This window comes from Gavia stellata, chromosome Z, assembly GCF_030936135.1.
Source record: "Gavia stellata isolate bGavSte3 chromosome Z, bGavSte3.hap2, whole genome shotgun sequence".
NCBI classification, from domain to species: Eukaryota; Metazoa; Chordata; class Aves; order Gaviiformes; family Gaviidae; genus Gavia; species Gavia stellata.
Genome location: NC_082637.1, coordinates 81,104,387 through 81,129,069, shown reverse-complemented (window position 1 = coordinate 81,129,069; position 24,683 = coordinate 81,104,387). Strand labels below are relative to the sequence as shown.

At 40.3% G+C, this 24,683-nt stretch overlaps 2 protein-coding genes across 3 annotated transcripts; both read right to left on the bottom strand.

Annotated features, from left to right (window-relative positions):
• Positions 1-522: 522 nt before the first annotated feature.
• Positions 523-21,119, bottom strand: CCDC125 (coiled-coil domain containing 125). Of its 2 annotated transcripts, XM_059833968.1 has the most exons (12): positions 20,679-21,119; positions 19,077-19,135; positions 17,618-17,704; positions 16,656-16,733; positions 15,841-15,926; positions 13,662-13,744; positions 4,823-4,938; positions 4,149-4,256; positions 2,446-2,617; positions 976-1,109; positions 820-858; positions 609-667 (listed from the first exon to the last, which is right to left on the bottom strand). In XM_059833968.1, exons 1-12 carry the CDS (start codon positions 20,947-20,949, stop codon positions 635-637), a joined length of 1,266 nt encoding a protein of 421 aa, XP_059689951.1. In that variant the 5' UTR covers positions 20,950-21,119; the 3' UTR covers positions 609-634. The 2 variants fall into 2 exon arrangements, with proteins under 2 accessions (XP_059689950.1, XP_059689951.1); XM_059833967.1 differs by having other exon boundaries at positions 523-858.
• Positions 21,120-21,992: 873 nt separating this feature from the next.
• Positions 21,993-24,556, bottom strand: AK6 (adenylate kinase 6). Its single transcript, XM_059833923.1, has 5 exons — positions 24,491-24,556; positions 23,891-23,983; positions 23,488-23,546; positions 23,256-23,401; positions 21,993-23,106 (listed from the first exon to the last, which is right to left on the bottom strand). The coding sequence occupies exons 1-5, from the start codon at positions 24,516-24,518 to the stop codon at positions 22,917-22,919; spliced, it is 516 nt and encodes a 171-aa protein (XP_059689906.1). The 5' UTR covers positions 24,519-24,556; the 3' UTR covers positions 21,993-22,916.
• Between the last annotated feature and the right edge of the window lie 127 nt (positions 24,557-24,683).

Here is a 24,683-nt window from a genome sequence, read left to right as displayed (position 1 = left end):
TGCGCAGCGGCGCCCCGCCCTCTCAGCCGCCTCGGCCCCGCCCCTGCGCAGCAGCAGCGCTCCGCGCCCCAGCCGGCGGGGGGGGGGGCGGAGCGGGCGGTGTGGCTGCCGCCGTCTCCCCACGCACGCTCCCGCGCCCCGCCGGCAGAGGGCGCCACCACGGCTGCCATCCTCGCTCCGCACCGGGCTGCGGGCGTCACCCTGCGCGGTGACGTGAGTCTTACTCCGTCAGTCGCGTCAGCAGATAACGTGTGGTCAGGGAAGGGGCTGGCAAAAGCGAGGGCTCAGGCAGCTGAGGGCTGGAAATGGGAATTGTTGGAAATCACCGTTCGGAAATCACCGTTACATTGATTAAGTCGGGCTGTTCCGACAAAGCAGTGGTTACCGCGCTGTTACAGTATCAATAGAGATGGTATCAGCTAACGCATTGTCCTAGTTTGGCCCCCAGTGATGTAATCACAGCACGTTTTTAGGCATTTCCACACAATCCTTTTTTAAAAATAAATTTATTCTAGCCGATGGCTATATAGAGATCACTACAGTTTCGTCCACTTTTCCACGCGGTTTATTTTCTTCACAACGTGTAGTCTCTGATGGCCAGGAGTGTGATTTTTGAAGCATTTTTACTGGATTTTCAGATGTTTTTGAACTGGGAACTGAAGACATCCTGTTTTGAGAACAGAGGTTTTGGCAGCAGGGGTGTACGGGGCCCAGTGACCCCTGGGCTTTGTACTGACAACTCCCCAGCATGCCATTTCCTTTATCCTGTTCCAAAACATCCTCTTTCATCTCCATTGCACGAGCCAGCATGTAACTAACCTTTCTTTGATGGGCCAGAGCCTCCTCTTTGTCGTTTACCTTATTTAAAAGAGAAAGAAACTAGTTTATGAGTGAAGAACAAGGCGGTCTATGTAAATCGATGGTTATATTTGCTCCCCTAAGGACCCACGATGAATAGTTTAACGAAATACTAACCAAATCTATTAACATCTTCAGGATTTCATGAGGATTCTCTAGCTCTTCCACCTTCCTGCAGTCCACATCTGATGAGAGCAGGCTAGACAGTTTTTGCCCCAGATTACTCTTGTTCCCTTGCAACATGACACGTCCTAAGGAAAACAAAAGTGCATGAACTGTGGAACTTAGGAAGAGAAAAACTATTTTGGGATAAAATGAGCATGCGTAGAACTGGATTCTGAACGATCTCCTCCAAAAGGGCAATGCGAGCTACAGACTCTCCCACTGTGCATAACATGGCAGACCGCTTGCACCATGGCAGACCAGGTGCAGCACCACCTTTAGCATCACTTAAAGGCTAAATAGACCTTTCGTCATATATATGGGCAAATTGAAAATGAAATTCTTTCTGCTGTGTGGAAAATATACTTTAACACTCTAATTAAACAATAACTTGTAGTAATTTGCTTTTAAACAGTAGGTAGCCTGGAAAAAAAAAGTTTTTTTGACGCAAGCTGTTTAAAAGCTTTCTAAAAAGATTATAATACATTAAAATTATGAAACATATGTATCAGGATATAGAGCTGGAAACAATGACATTGGTATAGGGGAAACAGACATTCAAGATGTATGCTGTTTTAGTATTACGTCCTGAGGCCGCTGAAGGAATCTAGAAGACCCACCAAACTTCTAAGCCTGGCACCTCCAGGTCAATGGCTAACACAAATATATCTTGAAGTGAGGTTCCTAAATTCTGATATGGTTTTAACCATGACATAAGCACTTAAATACTTCTCCTTATCCTTTTTCTTGAAGAAGAAAAGGATAATAAGAATTCTTCCTCTTTTACAGAGTAATAAATACTGACGTAGATACCCATACATAATAAAAAACTGTACTGTATTTAGTATCTCAGTGAAAGCTCAGTATGTATTTTTTACATTTCTCCTCCTTCCCTAACTCTTATATAGAGATCATTTGAGAAAAACTCAGCACATTAAATTGCTGGTAGCATCTAAAATGGCCAGGCTAAACTTACCAGATACTAGCTTTGTTGTGCTGTTTTCATAACAAACATCTTCAATATGCAGAATGTTATTGTCATCCTGGATAACAGCTTATTTATTCTAGCATGGTTTTACTCAGATAATACAGTTCATGAACTTGTAATAAAAAAAGGTTACATTAGAAGCCTAGACTGATAGCTCCAATGACCTACAGCAGTACTTATCTAGCCCACTTATACACAGACACCCTATATTATACATGTGAAACTTCCAGTAGAAATCCTTCAGCTACATGACACACCATTTAACGTATTTACAGTTTTGACATAACTTTGTTCCTTTTTTCTCAACTCTTCCAAAACCTCAGTCAGCAATTAAACCACAACCATACATTTAACACAGTAAGAAAGTCTGCCTGTGTCACTTGTCAGCTAACTTCTTTTCTATTCAACCATTACAGATATATAGCATGTCCAGTTACCATCATCTTTCAGACGTCTCCAGTTTATAAATTTCGTTTCCTTCTTAATCTTTATCACTTCTGCAAGCCTCAGGGCTTGGTCCTTCCTCTGCATTAGCTGCTGCTCAAATGCAATTCTGAAGGCATCTGCCATTATATAAGCTTCATCTTTACTCTTCTTCAGATTTTCAATCTAGTTTTAATTCAGAGAAAATTTAAAGTATATTAAGCAATTTGGAAGCAATAGCAGATTTAAAATGTATATTAAGAGACAGACTGACACTATTAACACAGACAACTTTTAAATAAATATAATTGAGGAAGTAGTAGAAACCAACCAAAGTGCTTTCTTGCCACATTAAGAAATAAATTTTGAAACATGTATTGAAGTCCTTATCCTTCCTCTTCCACACATGCACACATCACCACCCATCTACACAGACAAGCTGCCAGCAGTGCCTATTTGTCTCTGCGCATGCAGAACAACTTGAGGAGGGCATTAATGTCCCATGCCGGTTGGGCCAGGAGCAAAAGGAGCAATAGAATGTTATCTCTGCTGGCGATAATAACTGTGGTACAAAACGGACATGACTACCTCTTTTCCAAATCCACAAATCAGCTGAAACTTCTGCAGTGGGACCACGAGGATGGTTACCACATTTGCAGAGTCAAATACAAATTAGAAATAAAATTTCTAAACTAAAGAATTTCACTAAATTAAAAACCTTAAGAGTTTGAAAATCACATTATTGATTTAAGCGTGATGTAAATATAGAGTTTTCTGCAAAAGCAGCTTCCTGACCTAGCTGGGTGAGCAGGCTTGTGAGTGCTGATGTCAACACGACGGAGGGGTGGAATGCACTACCAGGAAGGAAGGAAAAGGGTCAGTGGCAGTCCACACTCACAGCGTGCATACATTTATAGAGTGTGTACACTTGGAATGTTTTTTCCTTTTTTTAGATAAAAAAATATGAGTGGAAGGAAAAAGAATGAGAAAGAGATTTTATTTTTTTTTACTAGTAAATCTGATTTATATCATAATTACAATTTGGGCCCCTCACTAGAAGAAAGACATGGAGGTGCTGGAGCGTGTCCAAAGAGCGACGAAGCTGGTGAGGGGTCTGGAGCACAAGCCTTATGAGAAGCGGCTGAGGGAACTGGGGTTGTTCAGTCTGCAGAAGAGGAGGCTGAGGGGAGACCTCATTGCTCTCTACAATTACCTGAAAGAGGGGTGTAGCCAGTTAAGTGTTGGTCTCTTCTCCCAAGTGATGAGTGACAGGACAAGAGGAAACGGCCTCAAGTTGCACCAAGGGAGGTTTAGATTGGATACTAGGAAAAATTTCTTCACTGAAAGGGTTGTCAGATACTGGAAGAGGCTGCCCAGGGAGGTGGTTGAGTCACCATCCCTGGAGGTATTTAAAAGATGTGTGGATGAGGTGCTTAGGGACATGGTTTAGTGGTGGACTTAGCAGGGTTAGGTTTACAGTTGGACGTGATGATCTTAAAGGTCTTTTCCAACCTAAACGATTCTATGATTCTACAGTTTTATATCAGCAAAAGTTAAGGCATTACAAGCATTACAAACAAACATTACATTATTTGAGAGATGCGTTCTTGTTTTAAGACACATTCGTTTGTGTAAGCTGCAATAGAGTGTTTCTGCCTTTACTTGGTTTTGAGCACAAACACTCCTCTGCTTGTTCATATCTACCAAGCAGCATTACCTCTTGCCTGAGATGAAGAAGTTGCTTTCGAGTTACAGCTGCCATTTTAGCACAGGGACAAGGTTGCCCTCCAGAAGTATTGCAGGTGCAGGCTCCAAGAACTGCCAGCTAAAATCCAAAACAAACGACCAGTTAAATATCTATCTGCATACACAACGCAATCCAAGAGATGCCGGATGACTAGCAAAAAAAATCCTGAAACTACAAAGGGAGTGTAAGGGTGAGGGGAAGCAAGCTACAAGAGCTTTAAGCATGATTGCTTTTGCCTCACAACCACACGTGTGAGACATATGCAAGATAACCTAAAGGCAAAAATTGTTGGCCTGTGTATGCTACTCCCTGCAGACCTCATTAGAAGTTTTTTTTTTCTCAATAAAATAAAGCAGTAGGCATAGGAGTTAAGAATTAAGATGTTAGGAATTAAAAAATAAGCATGCTGGCTTGAGAAACATAGCCTGATGCTCCTTCTGTCTACTTTTTCTTTGCAAGATGGGAATCACGACACACCACAAATTAGAAAACTGATTAACAGGCACGCAAGGGCATATTGTCATGAGCTAAAAATGGGTCCAAAGAAACAGTTAAATAATCAGTAAGCAAAATCTATCTATATATTTTGAATATAAACATATCTTTGAACCAGCCATTTTGAAAAACATATAAGTCATACTTACTTCAAGACCTGTAAAATCTGTAATGTCACTTTTATTCAAGGACATGTTCTCCTGAACAATCTTCTGTTGTTTCACATCTAGCATTGCAAGGAATTCCAAGCACTGCTGATTCAGGACTATGAAATAAACCAAGGAAAGTGATTAAAAAATCTGCTTCTCTGATTTCTTAATTTCTGGGTTTAACTATACCCAAATTAAGCAGTTCTATAGTTTAAGCACCAGTTTGGGAATGTGATGAGACTATGTAGATTTAGAAACTCAGATCCCAGTTGTCTTTCCTTCAGTGGTTTTCCAGTGGTAATGACACACTTAGAGAGATAGCATCTCATATATTATTCTGCCTCAGTACTAAGGGCTCATCTCTTTGTACACTTAGAACTAAGGCAGCTGCTCTTTTAGAATAGCACATATTGGGAAAATAATGATGTATGTCAGCTTTTTAAAGCTTTTTGGAAACAAAAAATAAGGGAAAGGGGCTTGAGCCATCTGAGCCAGCCAGGCGCCTGCACAACTTGCAGTTTGAAAACCTCCACTATAAAGCTGACAAGCTGAATATCTCAAAGTTTGTGCTATTGTTACAGAACATCTTGAAAAACAAGGTCAAAAACAAGTGTTAAAAACAAGAAGAATTAGAAGAATGTAAAGGAGATCCTTCCTAACAACTGTACATGGCACTTAGACATATTAGAGATAAAGACTGTCTCCACTGACTCTCTACTAACTAGCAATAACGATTAACACAAGGACAAATCTTAGAAAAATGGAATGGAATGCCAAAATAGTGCCCTAGAGTTAACTTGTCTCATTATAATCTCATTATAATGCTAAAGAACACACCTCCTAGCTAGAAAAGCCCCCAACCCAGTTAAGCCCCCTACTCTCTGAGCATGCGTGGTGAATTAAAAGAGAACTGTAACTTTAAGATGAAGTAAGAAAGATACTAACCAATAGTTAGCTAAGGGGTGGGACTAGTAGGCATAACTAACTTTGTTAACTGTTTAAATACCTGTCATGATTTCAACTGGGTGTGCATGCTAGGAGGAGAAATCCCCTGTGCACCCAGCGCTGCAATAAACCAGTGTCAGCTTTCTAAACTATCATTTGGTTTGGAGAGTTTTCTTCGTTACTATTTTCAGTAACGGATTTTGGCACCCCAAATGAGACCTGCTCTCCAGAATCTCGAGGGACCAGAGGAACTGTGAGGACTCCAGCACGCACCGGAGTATTTTCGGGGAGGCCCTCCGATTCCCTGGTCAGGTAAGTTTCTGCGACAGCTCTCTGGGAGACTAACGACATTGGTATTTGTATTTGATATTAATATTGGTATTGGTTGCTTGCAAATAAGCTGTATCTGAATTTAGTATGCATTGTTGAGCTGCTGGTATTAATATCGGGAGTGCACTACTGTGTAATCTTGTGTAATCCGTACGGTACTACGGGGACACCCAGAATCCGGATTTTGGTTTGGCTTGAGCACACGTACGTGGTAATTTTACATAATGGGAGCTGGACAATCTACTGAAGGGGGAATTCTTAAGTGCTCTCCTCTGGGGTGTATACTAAGCTACTGGAGCAGGTTTGGGCGTGATCGGAAGTATAAGCTACAATACTGTGTTGCAATTAATGCTGTTCTGTCGACACGAAGGAAAATGGGATGAGATATCATATGTGAATTTGTTCTTTGCGTTGCGGAATAATTATGATATACATAAGGAATGTGACTTGATTGTAAGTGAAAGTGGTGTATTGGTACTAGAGGCAGAAAATAAGAAAGCACCTAAGCATTGTTGTTCAGCAGGTAGCATCGGCAGGCGATGCAGCAAATATAAAGAGAAATGGGAAGAAGAGCAACAGGAGGAGGAATTTGAGAGGTAAGGATAGTAATTGGGAGAGGTAACGGGCAAAACATGGCCTGGACAATGTTAGAGAGTGGGATGAATGTGGATTTCTGTTGTTGTAATTGTGGTTTTGATTTTGGTGTGGGTAATTCTTTTTGCTGCTGTGAGTGAAGTTTGTAAAGATTGTGTGATGAATTTGGATTTTAATGATAATTCTTAAATATGTGATGCACAGAAGCGAGGGGTATGGTGGTAGTGCCTCTGTGACAACAGATTTTAGAAAGGGGGAAGGTTTCCCTGTAAAGCACAAAGGGCCGGAACATCCTTGGAGAAAGATCAGTGTGCTTTCTGTAAGCAGAAAGGACACTGGAGAAGGGAGCGTCCACAGTTAAGAGGACAAGGCCTGGAGGAAATGCCGGGGCAGGCTGTTAACATGATGACATTAGATTCAGACTGAGGGAGACTGGGGGAAGATTCAGAAACCCTCCTCAGCAGAACCCCTGGTTATAGTAAAGTTGGGGAATGAGAAAGTAAAATTTTTAGTAGATACGGGGGCCTTTTATTCAGTATTGAATACATGCAAAGCCAATTTGAGTAATCAAAGCACATTAATTATTGGTGCCACAGGACGGAAAGAAAATTGGCCGTTTTTCCAGCCTTTGAAATTTAAAATTGTGAAAAGGGTGTTAACCCACCAATTTGTCTATATTCCTAATTGCCCTGTGCCGCTATTAGGACAAGACATATTAAGTAAATTGAATGCACAGATTACTTTTGAAAAAGGAAAAATCCAAATTCATATTCTTGAAAATAAAGCTTTGGATCCTCAAGTTTTTTGTGTTACAGAAGGAAGCCGAGATACCAGGAGATACCAGAAGAAGTTGAAAATTCTGTAACACCTCTTGTACAGACTTCAGGAACACCAGGACAATCCCGAGCGGCAGAACCGGTAATCACCCAGTTGAAACCAGACGCCAGATCGGTAAGACCGAAACAGTACCCAATTAAATTAGAAGCAAGAAAAGGATTAGAACCATCAATAGAACAATTTGTAAATTTTGGATTATTAAAAGAATGTCAATCAGAATACAACACTCTGATCTTACCAACTAAAGAGCCGCATTCAAAAGGGTATAGATTGGTCCAGGACTTAAGGGCTATAAATCAAATTGTACAGGATGTTCACCCGGTAGTGGCAAACCCGTATACTCTCTTGACCACCCTGAAGGAAACACACAAATGGTTTACTGTGTTGGACTTGAAAGATGCGTTCTTTTGCCTTCCGCTAGCAGCTGAGAGTCAGGAACTGTTCGCTTTTGAGCGGGAAAGCCCTAAGACCAGTAGAAAAACTCACTTGTGCTGGACAGCATTACCACAAGGATTTAAGAATAGCCCTACAATCTTTGGAAATCAATTAGCCAAAGAATTAGAAGATTTGGCAAAAGATGAATAAAAATATCACCTTCTGCAGTACATAGATGACACACTGCTAGCAACAAGTGACAAGGAGGATTCCATACAAGTGACAATAGACCTCCTAAACTTTTTGGGGTTGGCAGGATACAAGGTATCCCAGAAAAAGGCACAGATCACCCAGCAGGAAGTAACATATTTGGGCTTCACTATTTCCAAGGGCCAACGTAGTCTTGGAACTGAAATAAAAGAGGCCATTTGTCAGATTCCCGAACCTAAATTGAAACAAGAGCTCAGAGCATTTCCCATAATGGCCGGATAGTGTTGCCTATGGATAATAAATTTTGGACTCACTGCCAAACCCCTATATAAAGCTGTACAAGGGGAGGGAAACCTCCTTGTTTGGACTCAGGAGTGCAGAGATGCATTTACAAAATTGAAACAAGCTTTAATGAATGCTCCAGCCCCAGGCCTTCTGAATTTGGAAAAAATATTTGAATTATTTGTGCATGAAAGACTGCGTATTGCCCTAGGGGTATTGGCCCAGAGACTGGGATCACGGAGAAGACCAGTGGGTATTTTTCAAAATGACTAGACAATGTTAGCAGAGGATGGCCAGCATGCTTCTGAGCAGTGGTGGCTACAGTATTACTGATCTAAGAGGCCCGAAAATTGATGCTCAGTCAAAAACTAACTGTATTTGTGCCTCATGCAGTTACGGCAGTGCTAGAAAAAAAGGAAGACACTGGTTGTCACCAAACCGGATACTGAAATATCAAGCCGTTCTTCTGGAACAAGTGGAGCTGTAAGTAACTACCATCCTGAATCCAGCAACCTTCCTATCTACTGATCCTGGTGGAGAAGAATTAACGCATGACTGTTTGCAAACAGTAGAACAGACATATTCCAGCAGAGCTGACCTGAAAGACATGCCAATAGAAAATGCAGACTGGGACCTCTTCATAGATGGTAGCAGCTTTATGTGGAACAGAACACAAAAAACAGGTTACGCAGTGGTAACTGGTAAGGAAGTAATTGAGGCAAAAGCTCTGCCATCCAACATTTCGGCCCAGAAAGCAGAGCTCATAGCCTTGCTGAGAGCACTAGAACTTTCAAAAGATGAAACTGTTAATATATGGACAGATTCAAAATTTGCCTTTGGAGTGGTCCATGCTCATGGGAGCTATTTGGAAAGAAAGGGGACTCTTACCATCTCAAGGATCCCCAATCAAATATGGGCCAACGATCCAACAATTATTACAGGCAATTAATCTACCTTGATTAGTGGCAATTATGCATTGCAAGGCACATCAATTTGGAAACAGCCTAACGCATATAGGAAACCGTATGGCAGATAAAGCTGTGAGAGAAGCAGCTGAAGGTCAAATATTGCTAGCTTTGCCAGAAAAGGTCCAGAGGTTGTGACCTAAGAGTCCGCTGTATATACCAGAAGACAACCAATTGGCAAATAAAACCCAAGAAGGGTGGTGGGTGACTCCTTCACATCAAGTAGTAATTACGCAGGAAATTATGTGTGAAGTGGCTGATAAGAAACACCAAGAAACTCATTGGGGAATTGAAACAATGGTTGAAGCATTAAAAACAGAAGTGCTAAGTGTGCGAATGACTGGAATAGTCAAAAGCATAATGAAGAAATGTGAATTATGCCTGAAGAACAATCCTCACTTACCCCGAAGACCTTTACTAGGGGTGACAAAGAGAGGAAAAAGTCCTCTATTAGGGGACTATTGGTAAATTACCGCAGCAAAATGGACACTGGTATCTTTTAGTAATGTTAGAAACTTTTTCAGGCTGGCCAGAAACTTTCCCTTGTTGCACCAACATGGCAAAAGAATTAGCAAAAGTGTTATTTAAGGAAATAATACTGAGATTTGGGGTACCTATATGACTATCTTTGGATAGGAGCCCACACTTTATAGCGGAAGCTGTTCGAAGTTTAGCTAAAACATTAGGTGTAAAATGGGATGTCCATACCCCATGGAGACCTCAGTCAAGTGGGAAAGTAGAAAGAATGAATCAAAGCCTAAAAAGACAGATAAGTAAAATTTGCCAAGTGGCTGGATGCTTTACCCTTGGCTTTGCTACGGCTACGTATCCAGCCTAGAACTAAAGAAAACGTTAGTCCTTTTGAGGTGATACACAGTAAACCTTGTCAGGTGACAGAAACAGGAGTTAATCCTGAAATTGTAAGAAAACATTACCTGAAAGAATATGTTATCTCGCTGGTAAGGGTTCTGTCCTCTCTCCGCAGGTACGTCACTGTGAGCGCGCCACTATCCCCGGACGTGCCCGTGCATCAATACCAACCCGGAGACTGGATATATCTGAGGACGTGGTCAGACGAGCCGTTGAAAGAGAAGTGGAAAGGACCTCTCCAGATTTTACTCACTACATATACTGCTGTCAAGCTCGAAGGATTCACACTATGGATACAATGCAGCAGGATCCAGCCAGCCACATCACCAGAATGGACAGTCAAACAAGAGGGGCCTTTACGTTTAAAATTAACTTGGGAATCATGAAGTTCTGCGTTATATCTCTTGCAGTGATGTCAGGAAGTGTAGAAGTCGATACAGATGGAGAGGTCAACATAGATTCAGATGAAAACCTAATTGTAACTTTGATACAAGGGTTTGGCAAAATACGTAATCTTACCAGTGTTACAGCATGCATCCCGATCCCTCACTTGGCCAGTCAACCCATCCCGTGGGGCACTATACCGGTAAATTTATCTTTACTAGAGGAAAATGACAACATCACAGGAGCCTTTAAGCAGGCCAATGTCTCTTATTATTTAGACAAAGACAGAGAGGAAGCGATGTTTTACAAGATGCTACTTTTCGGAGATCGGAGGACAACAGAACAGTATTTGGGAGAGGCTCGAAAAAAAACCAAACAATGTCCCAAGGGATCACATCCCTTAGATGCCCAGCTTCTGCAAATAGCATTGGCAGCATCTGGCCGCCAGGCCACAGGAGTACCAAAACTCTGTGTTACTAATAATAGAGTATCTAATGTAACCACCATTCCAGAACGTACTAACCTTAGAACAAAACTCAAAACTTGGACTAGACCTTTGGAAGGACATTGGAAATATATAGGGAATGTGGATTGGTGCTTTAATTGGGGAACGAAGGCTACTTATGTTAGCCGAACCAATTGGATGTGCCCCAATGTTCTAAATTATAATGAAATATCAATCCTAAATTCTACCTTGACAATGATAAAACGTTGTAAAAACCACAATTTTTCAACTAATGATTGTAAACAAGATGTTCCATCCCCAGGCTACACTACCTGGGTTACATCAGATGGATATTGGACTACCCGGCTACAACTTAGTACAATAACTAGACAAGTAACTTTAGGATTACTGACCTTATGTCCTATATGGAAAAATAGTGCAATCAAAGCTCAATATTGGGGACGAATCAAAAGACATACCGAGACAGAAAAGGACCCTGATATTTGGACGGAGCCTTCTGCAGCAGTACAATTTATGTGGGGACTCCAAAGTTTTCTATTACCAGGGCTGATGGCTTTAGAAAATCAAATGTTAATAGAAAATCTAACTTGGCAGGTGGAAGCCTTATCAAGAGCCACTCAGAAAGGATTCCAAATTATCAACAAACAAATCCAAACTAACACTAAAATGACATTACAAGATAGACTGGCCATAGACTTGCTATTAGTCAAAGAACAAGGAGTGTGTGCATATCTTAAGTTATACAAAGAACACTGCTGTATCCACATCCCAAATATCACTGGAAACCTCCAAGAACAATTAGACAAAATGAGAAAAGTAGCAAAAGACAGTAGAGCGATGAGAGAGGTAGCTGAAAATAATTGGTTTAACAAAATTCTCCAAGAATTAGGTGGGTGGTCTCTAAAAAGATGGTTAGCTACCTTGTTGGAGGGGGTAATTTATGTGATTGTGATTATTATAAGAATCTGCATAGGCTGTACTAAAAGAACCACTGAAAGAAACATATGCAAGTAGTAAAAATCTAATTACTTCAAAAGGAGGGATTGATACCAAAGAATTAAAAAAACCCCCCACAAACAAAAAGAAAAAAAACACCAAAACAAAAAAAACCCAGCCAAAGTTGCCAAACCTAAACTGTGATCATATACGAGCAATTAATGACCCTAACTGCATCACTGAACTGATATAATGATAATACCAGAACTTCAGAGTGAACTAATATCTAAACCACTGAGAAGATTCTGTATTGACTATGCATAAGATAACTGATTTCTCTGTAGAATTGCTTCAATAAGGCTCTTAGAAATTATTAAGAATATTGATAGTATCATAGTATTAATAGTATTATTACGTGAATATTGATAGTATTATAGTATTAATAGTATTATAGCATGCATAATCAGGTTAGAATTGAAATATTTTATATTCTGTTTCTTTTTCCAGGTTGTAAGAGGACGGGATAGATTTGAGAATGTGTGACAACATTAAGCACCTTCTGTTTAGTTGGTGAAATCCAAGTAAGAAGGATTGAGACTTATGGAAATTATAAAATACATCCATAAGTCTCAAAGGGGGGAAATGTTACAGAACATCTTGAAAAACAAGGTCAAAAACAAGTGTTAAAAACAAGTAAGAAGAATTAGAAGAATGTAAAGAAGATAGTTTATAACAAATGTACCTGGCACTCAGACGTATTAAAGACTGTCTTCACTAACTCTTTACTAACTAGTAATAACGATTAACACAAGGACAAATCTTAGAAAAATAGAATGGACTGCCACAATAGTGCCCTAGAGTTAACCTGTCTCATTATAATCTGATTATAATGCTAAAGAACACACCTCCTAGCTAGAAAAGCCCCCACCCAGTTAAGCCCCCTACCCTCTGAGCATGCCTGGTGAATTAGAAGAGAACTATAACTTTAAGATGAAGTAAGGAAGATACTAACCAATAGTTAGCTAAGGGGTAGAACCAGTAGGCGTAACTAACTTTGTTAACTCTTTTAAATACTTGTCACGATTTTAACTGGGTGTGCATGTTAGGAGGAGAAATCCCCCATGCACCCAGCGCTGCAATAAACCAACGTCAGCTTTCTAAACTATCATTTGGTTTTGAGAGTTTTCTTCGTTACAATTTTCAGTAATGCTATGGGAATCTTTAAGTGGTATGTTAAAAGTGAAAGTCTCTGACGCCCACTGTCATTGTGGCAGGACGTTTTGGTGGCTCCCCTGGCTGCCGTTGCCTCCTTCCAGGACACGACTGGGAGCAGTGACTGGTTGTCTCCGTCCACACCCAGGGTGTCACCACATGAGATAAGATAGGTATACTTCTTTCACACCTGATCTACTCTTTAAGCTATGCTTACCTGACTTTTCCTATCATTTCATGGGCTTTTTTCAGTTCATGTGACAATGTGAGAAGAAAAACACAGCTTGTATGTTTAAAGAGGGTTTCTGCATATCCACTAATACCAGCTGCCAGTAGCAAGCGACTTATCCCCACAGAAAGCTTCCTTCATAGCTAAATCCTGAATTATTCCTGAGAAACAGTATGTGAAAAGGAATAGCTGTTGGTGGCTTACTTGCATTTTCAGCTTTAAGAGTTTTAATTTCTTCTGTTCTCAGTTTCAATGCTTCCTTAAGAGCTGCATTTTCACAATATATCCTGTAGAAGTTAGAAAAGGGCTGTATTATCTTTTAAAAAAAAATTTAAAATGGGCACTTAAATGTAAAAAAAAATTAGCCTGCTAAAACAATGTATCTAATATTTCTGCAAATTAAAATTAGGATTACTGAAAAGACTGAAGAAAAAAAACAAACCTGAAAAGAGTTGAGTGTTTTGTTTGACAAGATATTATACATGCAGTATTATACAAGCAGTTTCCTTGCTTGTAAAATTTTTTTATGGAAAAAAAGATTGTAAAACTTTTCCATAACAATATCTGTACCAATAATATGTAGTATGTTGTTAGATCCAAATCTGCTAGCCAGGGGCCAATAAAGCAACCTAAAACTACTCCTAACTAACTCTCTGAAGAAAGTTCTGTACGTAGGCTTGGTCTGACTGGCACTGAACCAAGGCTGAGAAAGCAGGCTAAGCCAGGCTGGCGCCTGTGGAGTCACTCCTCATTATCCGGGCTGCAGGTGGCTCTGCAGGGAGCAAATCAAGAATCTCTGCACCCATACAGAGGTTTCTCTGCAACCCAGATAACACACGCTGTTCAAACAGGCTCACCTTGTTGATGAAACCACACCCTCACATAACCAATTTAAACACATCCAAGTATGTTAAAGTGAATGTTAAAAAAGAAAATTGAAAAAAATCATTCACGTCTAAGTAGATGGTGCCAACAACTTTGGAGTTTAACAAGAGGTGAGTTTATGTACCACATTACCATTAGAAATTCAAAGAAATTCGTAATTGTGACCCTCTGAAACACTTGCTAGAAATCTCTTGCTTCCTTGAAAGAACAAAATTGTTATTGGACGTGTGACAGCATGGCTCTGGTCTTAATTTTAGAAAGTAAACTTCCTGTATTCTTTATACTGTTCTCAAGAACAGCTGTACTTTCAAGTGTTGCAACTTGAGAACATACAATATGCATTTATAATGCATTTTTCCTTGAAGTATTTAAGTATTCCCTTCTTGAATAGAAAAGTGGCAATCTAAAGACCTAAATGTTAAAGCAATACAATTTAATTGGTGCATCTCTTCAGCTGTCAGTAAATGCTGCATACTGTAAATTCACGGTTTTGTTTAAAACGAAATAGTACCCTGAATTATTTAACTTGAATAAACAAAGGGAAATACACATTTTTCTCATCCTGCTGTCTCAGATATCAGAAAACCTTTTTTGCAAAGTGGACTGAGCTCCTGGTTTGCAGTTTTCTGAAGTCACGTCTCTAGCTTTCAACAGTTAACACTAGCTTTGTTGCTCCAAACTACCTGGCTATACTTCCAATCTTCTAAATCAGGAAAGCCAAAGGATTTTTCAAGAGGTATCCCTTGACAAGTATAACCAAGTTAACAGGTGAACAAGCCACAAGATCTTAACCAAACACATAGTTTGTAAACTTTTGGCTTATCTTTTGATTCTAAGTTTGAAAATGTCAAATAAAAACCTCCACTGAAATAATTGTAACTCTGATGAGTAGACTTGAGAGATAGCATTTCTACATTTAAATAAGTGAGCCTGCTGGTCACATTTTTCAAGGTCTGCTATTGTGTTATTAGTTCAGTGCCTCTGGCATCTTCTGCTTGCCTAGTCACACCTGCTGTCCGTCCAGAGTAACTCTTACTTAAACAAAGAACCAGTTGATCAGCCTCTCTCAAAAGCATTCCACTTTACCTGTACTTACGTACGATGGAAGAAAATAAAACAATGATTAACCAGCACATGATATTTCCACATGTATGCACATTTTCTATGCCTCATTTACATTTAAAGTAAGTAAGGACAGTCTGGCTCCAGCTGGCTAACATAATAACGTAATAGGATGAAAATGAAAACTCAGCCTAGCAAAGCTAGCCTATATACATACTAAAGAATTGAGACTTAATAATTTTGGTAGTTTTAACTAACAGATACAAATGTGACTAGCATGAAAATTAAATATATCTTCTGAAATCTGGAAGGAAATTAGGAAAACACAAAGCCCTTAGAAAACCCGATGAAGCAAACTTGGAACACAAGAAAGATGACATATAGCATTCAATGCGATTAGAAAAACCCCCAAAGATACACAGTGTAAGTCAAATACCTGTCATACTTTTCTGTCCATGTGTCTTCTATGTTTTTAAATCTATCCTGATCAAATTCAATTTCCCATTGCAAAATATTTATTTCCTGCGGAGACAAAACAAACCAGCAGCTGTTCATCGCAAGCCTCCCAATGAAAGGAAGAAGTGGAACTGCTGATGCTGAGTTTGGCACTGGCAGAGGTCTAGGTGACCAACGATGATGACAATCTATGATACTGTTAAAAATACATTTGGTGCCAGACACCAAAAAGTTTCTGTATTACTAATCTATGGATTCCAGACTGTGTTGCATGAACCAATGCTTGTAGTGGCTTATAACAAAAACAAACCCACAGCCACATTTCCCTGTCCCCTTACTGTTCTGTGGAAAAGTCACATAGGAAGAGAAACAAAGCATAAAACTAAGTTTAACAAAGTAGTTGAATGCTACCTTCCTCCTCCTCCCCATCTTCCCTATGAAAATTGGGCACCCATTTCTTAGACTCATTGGGAAGTTCCAGCTTAATAACTAATAATACTGCAACTCACTATGAATGCCTGTGAAACTCACAACAAAGACCAACTGAAAGTACAGAAAGAACTCTAGTAACTTTCAGGTATTATTTGTACACACTATACCGTGAAAACATTTAAATCAAGAGAGTGATACATTAACATTTTCCCTTTCTACTAAAAAGGAATAAGAATACTTTCAAAAAAAACTGGAACTAATGGCAGATTTGTACTGATTTAAATAAACAGTCTGATAACCCCTTATTAATAGCAATGGACTGGTATGTTTTTGCACAGGTGTGAAGGAAACACGCACCCTTACCTTTTCTAAAGTTCTCTTTTCTTCCTCAGTTTTTTGAAGCATTGCTTTTGTATGACTAGTGGCTTTATTAAACACTGCCTGCAAAAAAAAGCACAACTCTGTCAAATACGGCAATTAAGTTTACTTAATTTGGCTTTAGCTGAATTTTCAGTTTTACATCAAGAGAAGTTCATATTCTTAGTTAAACCAGAGTGTGCAGAATTACAATCACTAGCAACTTGCTTGTAAGTCCCAGTGGGTTCTAATTTCAAGTCACTAAATAGCTATGTTGCATAACAAACTTGTGTTTCAATCCCATAATCTTTTCTATTGAAAAATGTAGCATCATTTAAAATGAGATCATGTCATCTTTAGGGCTTGTCCACAAAATCGACTCTTAAAACACTTGGTTACAACACACTTATACTTTAATCGAGGTGTAACTTCCCAAGAATGTCTGAGGGTAGAAACTGCAGAACTATAAATGGGTTATGCAAGCAGGCAACAGGAATCGATTTCAACATAATTCATTGTGATAGTGAATAAAAGTATTATAAACTGTGAACAAAAGACTGGCCTAATGTTTAACGCATACTTTCCTCTAAGACAACAGATGGAGTAGTCAACTGAAAATATCTCTGCTTTGCAGCAGAATTTCAAGCACTGGCAAAATCTTTACTTCAAAGGACTGGAAAGAAGGCCTTATTCTTTAAGTTAAATAGCTAAAACTTCAAGGATCCTCAAAGATAAAATTATAAGAATTTGCTACAACAGTAAAATCTTCTTAAATAACGACAATGGTTCCATGCAGAACAAGTAGTAAATAACAGAAGCCGAGTCTGTACACACTTGCAGACTTAATGCTTTAAATTATAGCCCTGGGAAGAACTTAAGGTTTGGGGGGTTTTGATGAGGAGTGGCAAGATTGCTTGTTTTCTTTCCTTTACCACTAAGTACCTAAATGATTTCTGAACAACTCTCACCATGCTCTGCAGAATTCTTAGGGCTTCATCTTTTCCTTCAAGCTGTCTTTGAGACACTTCAAGCTCAACTTTCAAAATTTCAACTTCCTGAAGCAAAATAAAATACATACACTGAGTAAAAGCAAGGTAATCCTGTTAAAAATCGACTGTAACAGCAATGTAAATTTGCTCTCTTCAAAAAACAAATATGGTTCTTTTCTGACTAATAGTTTGCTTACAATAAAGAAATGTAAACAGTGCATGTTAGCACAAAATCCTTAAAGAAGAATACTTGTATTTATCATTCTTTCTGTTCTCTTCCAGTGTATTCGGAAAATAAACCACTAAATACTGCAGTTCTTCATTGCTAAAGAAGTTGTATATACCAACACTTTGGAGCTTTAAAATAAGTAAGCAGAACAGAATAGCAAATATACATGCATGCAAACACATGCAGCAGATACAAAATATAGTAGATATTAGAAACAGATACTAAAATATAAATTTACATTAATATAATGTACTATATAGGATAAAAAATATCCATACTCTAGAGCGCAGATATCATGTTAGGACTGTTAGATCAAAACCACTACTTGTCCAGAACAAAACAGCAAGAAGAAAACAGATTCCTGCTCCAGGTATGTGCCAATCATGTCTTTATGCAACATTCCCCCCTTCAGAAGAAAACAGTTTTTCAATTTCCAAGCGCTAAAAGAAAATGTACTGCTTCATGTACTTATCTTTCCTTAACCCCTGTGTAGGTCACTCAGTTGTTTGCTTGTGGTCAAACAAAACTTTTTTCACAGTTCTTCCAGTTCTATTACTTCAGTGATTGATACTGAAATTGTATCTCAGAGCAGTGGCAATTTATCAGTTTTGTCTAATTGAAAATGAGTAAGGTTCCTTCATATTTTAACTTGCTGCACACTGAAGGTTCTTCGTGCTAAGGCAGCTTGAAAATGACCTACCACGGGCTATCCTGAGGTAAAAGAACACAGTGTAGATGAAGTGTGTATTTTTACACCTGAGATCACCCTGCTCTTTCAGCCTGGACTGATGCCAACTCATCAACACATTTAACCGCTGTAAAATTAAAATGTAGTAGTTAACTACCTTTCAACAAAAATGCAGATTAAAAACCCAAAGACTGCAGATTTTCAGGGCCAAAGCTTAATAAAAAAAGAAAACCTGCTAAAAAAGGAGTACAATCCTTTCAATATTCTCTACATTTTAAAAAATACTTCTCCCTCCCCCCGCCAAAAAATCCAGAGTATAAACTGCACCTCACACTCTGGCATAAAATTTAATGAGGCTGCCAACTACTGCTCTAATTTTGAGAGCCTGAATCCATCCAAGACTCCGGACAAGATCCTCAACTAAACTAACACTGTGCTTTACTTTGCTACATTAAATACATTAATACATTAAATACATTAAATGCAGATTTCAAGAGCAGCACACTTGCACAGTTACTAACCTCTAGAGCTTTCCGAAGTTGTTGCTTTAGTTCTTCTTTTGACACATCAGTACTAGGTTCTGTAGGATTGACAGGAGATACTAAACGATGAGATACTACAGTATTTCAAAAGAAAATGTGAGAATTTGATTTACCCTGAAAACCAGTAATGTGCAAAGGTGAATTTTCATCTTTGCGGTTTTTGTCTTCCAGAGCTAATAAGCAGGTTTAAGAAATCCCTAAATACTAAGCTCAGATACATTGTTTCACAGTTAAAGAAGTTAAATGGGGAAAAAAGGTCAGTTCTAAAGAGACCTAAAATAAGGATAATTATTTTAGAATTTCCTTTTTAAAAAAACCCCACAGCAACATTGCCATCTTGATTCAAAAAATAACGCCTTTTTTTTTTTGATTCTTTTCAGATTGTAACTTTTCAACAACAACTCAGCGACAGCTAGCACTATTTATAAGTAGGGGCAATTTTCAAGAGACCGTGACAAAGTATGTTGCTGGAGTATCCCACTATTCCTCTACACAAGTGGTTACTACTGGTACTGTTTTTCTTAAACTGAGCATTGCAGAGGTATGTTAAGATGTAGCCTCCTACTAAATCAAAGTCAGGTTCATGTGGACTTCACTCATGCTTTCATGGATATTGCTGTGTGAAAGACCTAGATCTACGACAAGCATCATACAGAGACCAGCAGGGCAATGAAACCAATAGGAATTATGCTGCTCTCATAACATCTCACTGAAGATGCTGAAACCAATAAAGAATAATTACATGGCTTAGCGTACTGTGGTGTGTGGAGAGGATAGCGGGGGCTTGTTCTAAAAGAGATAAATAAGTAAGTTACACGGAAATACTTCAGTCAAAATACTTAAAATGGCTAAAAATGTAAGGCAAAGCAGCTAAACTGTAATGAACAGCACTGCCTTTATTTGATTTTGTTCACAACAGTGGTGTTTTCACAAAAAAATTGAATGCCACACCGGGAGAACGGAGATGTGCAGGTTCTAAAAACAACTGCTTAACCTCAAAACCATACGAATTCACAAATTTCAGCTAAATAGCAAACAGGGTTTTGAAGATTTAGCCATAAGCTTTAGTTACAATCTCTGGGAAGGCACACTTAAACCATGAATCCAAACAATTCCATTCAATTTCATGCATGTATTTAGAGAAAACCAAAGTTGTCCCCCATCACAGGATGCTCTCTGCTAAAATGTCACTTTCAAATGCAAAACTAAACACTTTAGAAGTGGTCATTCTACACTAAGAAAGGCCACAACCTCATTCACTGAAAAGCAATTCTGCTATTAATGTTTTGGGAGGAAGATCTAGGAACAGAGACTCCTCTGCTGCCTCAATGGCATTGAGCATCTCCTCCAGCGGCACTAACAGCAGACTTGCAGGCTGCACCAACCAACCTTTGAGGCCGCTTTGGATGCCAGCAGGCGTGCAGCGCACACACACTTCTTGCAGTCCTTCTGAGGTTCCAGAGTGTTTTGGCAAACGGTTTCAATTAAACCTGATGACGCCTTGTGAAGCAGCTGAATTGCTCAGTTTTGCTAACAGGTATTTTTCTCATAGTGAATAATGAACTTCTAAATTACTCTTACCACAGCTATTTTGTTGCGTGGAACTAGTAGTAGGCTTTTTGGATGATCCGTCGTAACAACTGTTCCGTTTTGAACTGGGAAGAGCTGCAGCATCACTTTCTTCCACTCTCTTTGCTGACAAGAAAGAACTGCATACCTTTCCAGATCCCTTCTGAGATCTAAATGAATACGTGTTTTGCAAATTTTCCCCTTCATAAACACCTCCAGGTCTTCTCCCAAGTCCGTTTCCCAAGTCTCCACGTATCATGTCATCCTCTTCTGCTTCCTCCATCTTCTCCTCCTGGGTTTTGTTTGCGGTTCTGTTTGTTTTTTTTTAATTGAGTGCACTTCTCTTACTGGCAATATGAACAATGCCGCCCCCAAAACAATATTTTATCTAGAAAAACAGAAAAACTCCGTAATTAAAGCAGCAAAACAACACTAAAGTGAAAAATCTGAAGCTGTTGGTGCCTGGCCGCTTCCAGTACGTGTTCGGGCTGCCGGGAAACACCGCTCCCGCCGCACGGTAAGACACTGAAGCAGCGAAACCCCCCCGCTGCCGGCGGGGCACGGCGGGCGGCGGCGGCGCGGGTGGAAGCGCCTCGGTGACCCGCAGCGGCACCGCCACCCACCCGCGCTCCCGCGGATCCGCGCCCGCTGACCCCCGCCGCCCCTCCCGCTCCCGTTCCCCCGCCCGGAGCCCCCGAGCCACCCGCCAGCCCGGCCTCGGCGCTGCCGGGCCCGCCCCGGGGCGGGCTGGAGCGCTGCCGGCACCCGGAAAGCGAGCCGGCAGCGCCCCAGGAGGCTGCTGGCAGTGCGGGGACTGAGCGACAAGTGGAGCGGGGCGTTGGGGTTTGGTTTTTTTTTTTTAATCGAGGTCTGTGTTCTGCCTACAGCCCCCTCCAAGCACAGCAGCATTTACAGAAATCCCAAGCAGCTTTCAGAAACGTGATTTTACTTTACAAGAGGCGGTCATTCCACACGTTCTCAAGAATTGGTGTCTGGCATGGAAGTGTCCGGACAACATCAGCCTCCACCTCGTTTCCCACTTGAGCAATAATCCTGACCACAGCTGTTAAAGAGCAATACACATACGCTTGCGTTTCCACAGCATTTGGTCCCGATTCTGCAAGGAAACACCAGCTTTCTCACCATTTTGGTTTATACTGATGGAGTATTCCTCTGTAAATCTCGCAAAAAGTCTATACCATATTTGGAATAAAAAAAAGAATCTTAAATATGTAACCATAATACTCTTTACAATAGAAATTTCCAATCAAATAGAGTTTTAGTATTCAAACTCGTGTATAAAAGAAGTTTGTTAGCAAGCGCTTTCTACGGAATCTTTCACAAGGCTTTACAAGCCACCTTTTCAGAGAAGAAGGGTTATTTCTACCTTGCACAGCCATGCTGTCCTGGGACCCAGGCTTTTCAAGCAATTAGAACAGATGGCTGCCAGTATTTTAAGTGTAACCATGTTCTGAATCACTGCAGGTTCATTATCCTGCCAAATCATGTATTTCCTTGATAAACTTACAGTGATAAATATGTTCCATGATTGGGATGGGTGATGGAGAATACTGGGAGAAAAAGGAGAAAGAAAACTTATTGCTTAATATTTCACACCAGTGCAGACATAGCTGACGTTTCCGTACGCCATAATACCCAAAGTTCGGTCTGATTATTTTAAAACATCTCTCTTACTACATCACTTCTACTCCTTCCAAAATAAAGCACCAGCCTTGAAACAATATCATACATCCCTCACCCTACATTAGCATCCCCACATTCAAGAATACAGTGGAGTATAGCAGGTTTCAGTCTAACAAATCAGAAACAGGCTAACTCCTTCTCAGGACACTGTTTTACCCTTTAGAAATCAAAAGCTCCTCAACCGACATCAGTTATCAGGAATTTAGTTTTCTTGGGGGCGGGAGGGGGGAAGGTTTAATCATAAATAAGCTCCAAAAAATTCTCAATTATTGAACCTAATTTCTCCTACTAAAGGCAACTGTGTTATTTTCATCCTTTCGTTCACTGCTGAATTTTCACTTGTGTCAGTTCTCCTGTGTGCCTCTCCCAGAGTGCTTCAGAGGCTGTTCCAAAGCCTTGTAACCTGGCTATTCTGAACCTTTGTCGAGTCCCCAGCCGCATCAAATTACAATAAAATTAATTTTAATTTATCATACAAGAGTTATGAATGTCACTTATTAAACCCTCCCAGGAAGCAATCCAGCAGAGTTACTTTTTCACCAAATGTCAATTGTTGTCCTTCATCCATTGCTCAATCCATTGCATAATCTGATCCAAATTTCTCTCCAGGTCTTCTGGAGTGTTGCTGGTTAACTGGTGTACAATTTCCTCTCTATATGACAACATAGCTTCCTCATAAAGCGTCTGAAAAATTTCACACTGAATGTTGTCTTGCAGCTTTTTCCCCTTGTAGCCCCTAGAAAACAAGAACCGTACCGAGAGACAGTCTTAGGTATGCAGAGAAATATGAAATATTCTATAGAGAATCAGTAATTTGTACCCTAGAAAAATCTCAGTTGAAGTCACGCTACCATATTTTACTCCTTATTTACTCCACTGACATACCTGCTTTCAAGTCTGTCATACAAAAACGAATTTTCTGTACGAAGTACAAATACTATATGAAACCACCGTTCAGGGAAAAAATCACAGCCATGATAATCGACAATAACTCCACCCTCACTCATTTTATCTTCTAGTTCATCAATTACCTACAAAAGAAATGAAGATAGGCAAGTTTATCTGAAATTACAGAAATTCAAAATACAAAAATGCTAGGTCTTGAAGTTGGACTCACCCTGTCTTCATCCAAAATCGGACAATCATATTCCTCATCAAAACCTTCATACAGTTCTCCTGCAGCAAAATAATTTGTGGAAGTTTGTGAAGTAACAGCAGTTATGAAAATTATTTATATTGTTATGCTTACTTCAGGAGGATGCAAACAAAAGATAGTGTTCAGAGCAAGGAACACTTTGTGTACAAATCCATGCCAGGATAATTTTGTTATTTATTGCTTAATACAAAGTATGCTACTGTTACACAAATGCTTTTTGAACTCATACCACCAAAAACATTTCTGTTGAAACAAATTAATTGCCTTTCCATTTAATACATAATACATGCACTACAAGCACATAGTTACACAAAACAAAAATATCTTAAGTACTTTGATGGACTACTTTGTTAAGAGGGCCCACCTTCTCTTGCCATGTCACCCACATTAATATAGGTCATCCCAGCTCTTGACGCAAGTTCTTTTCCAAGTGTGGTTTTCCCAACGCCTGGAGTACCTAAAGAGAAAACCCCATGTAAAACAGTTAAAGAACAGTAAGCATGTCCTCTTCAAATAACCTTCTAAGCAGTCAAAAAGGAAGCATTTGTCAGTCAATGTTGGCAAGTTCGTAGATGAAAAAGGGAGAAACTGGCGGCATGACAAAGAAAAACAAATACGAGCAATGTCTAGTGATTAAAACAACCCCAAATCTATGGAGAAAACTCTCACTTTGTGCAGATGTGTTATTCTAATCGGGATGATGCAAAAGTAAACCTTACTTCATTTAAAAACCCTAAGTAATACGGAAAACGCCGAAGTTTTCAAGCAGAACAGCCCGGCAGCGTCTCCACAGGGACCTCACACCCCACATCACCCCGGACTGTGAACAGGGCCCCGCCGCCGTCCCCGCCCGCACCCCCGGCAAGCCCCGCCGGGGCCAAGTGGCCCGGACACCACCGGCGTCCTCCCGCTTCCAGCCGACCCGGGACCCGGGACCCGGCCCGCCGCTACCACCGCCGCGCACCGGTGAGCAAAATGTTGGGCCGCTTCATCCTCCGCGCCGCCGGCGGCAGCCGCTGGTCGCCTAGGAGACACGTGCGCAGGGGCCTCCGCCGCCGCCGCCGCACGCCGATGGCGTCACTCGCCCTGCCCGCGGGGCCAGCGGGCGGGCACGCAGGTAGGCGCGCCGCGGACAGCTAAGAGCCGGCGGAGGAGAA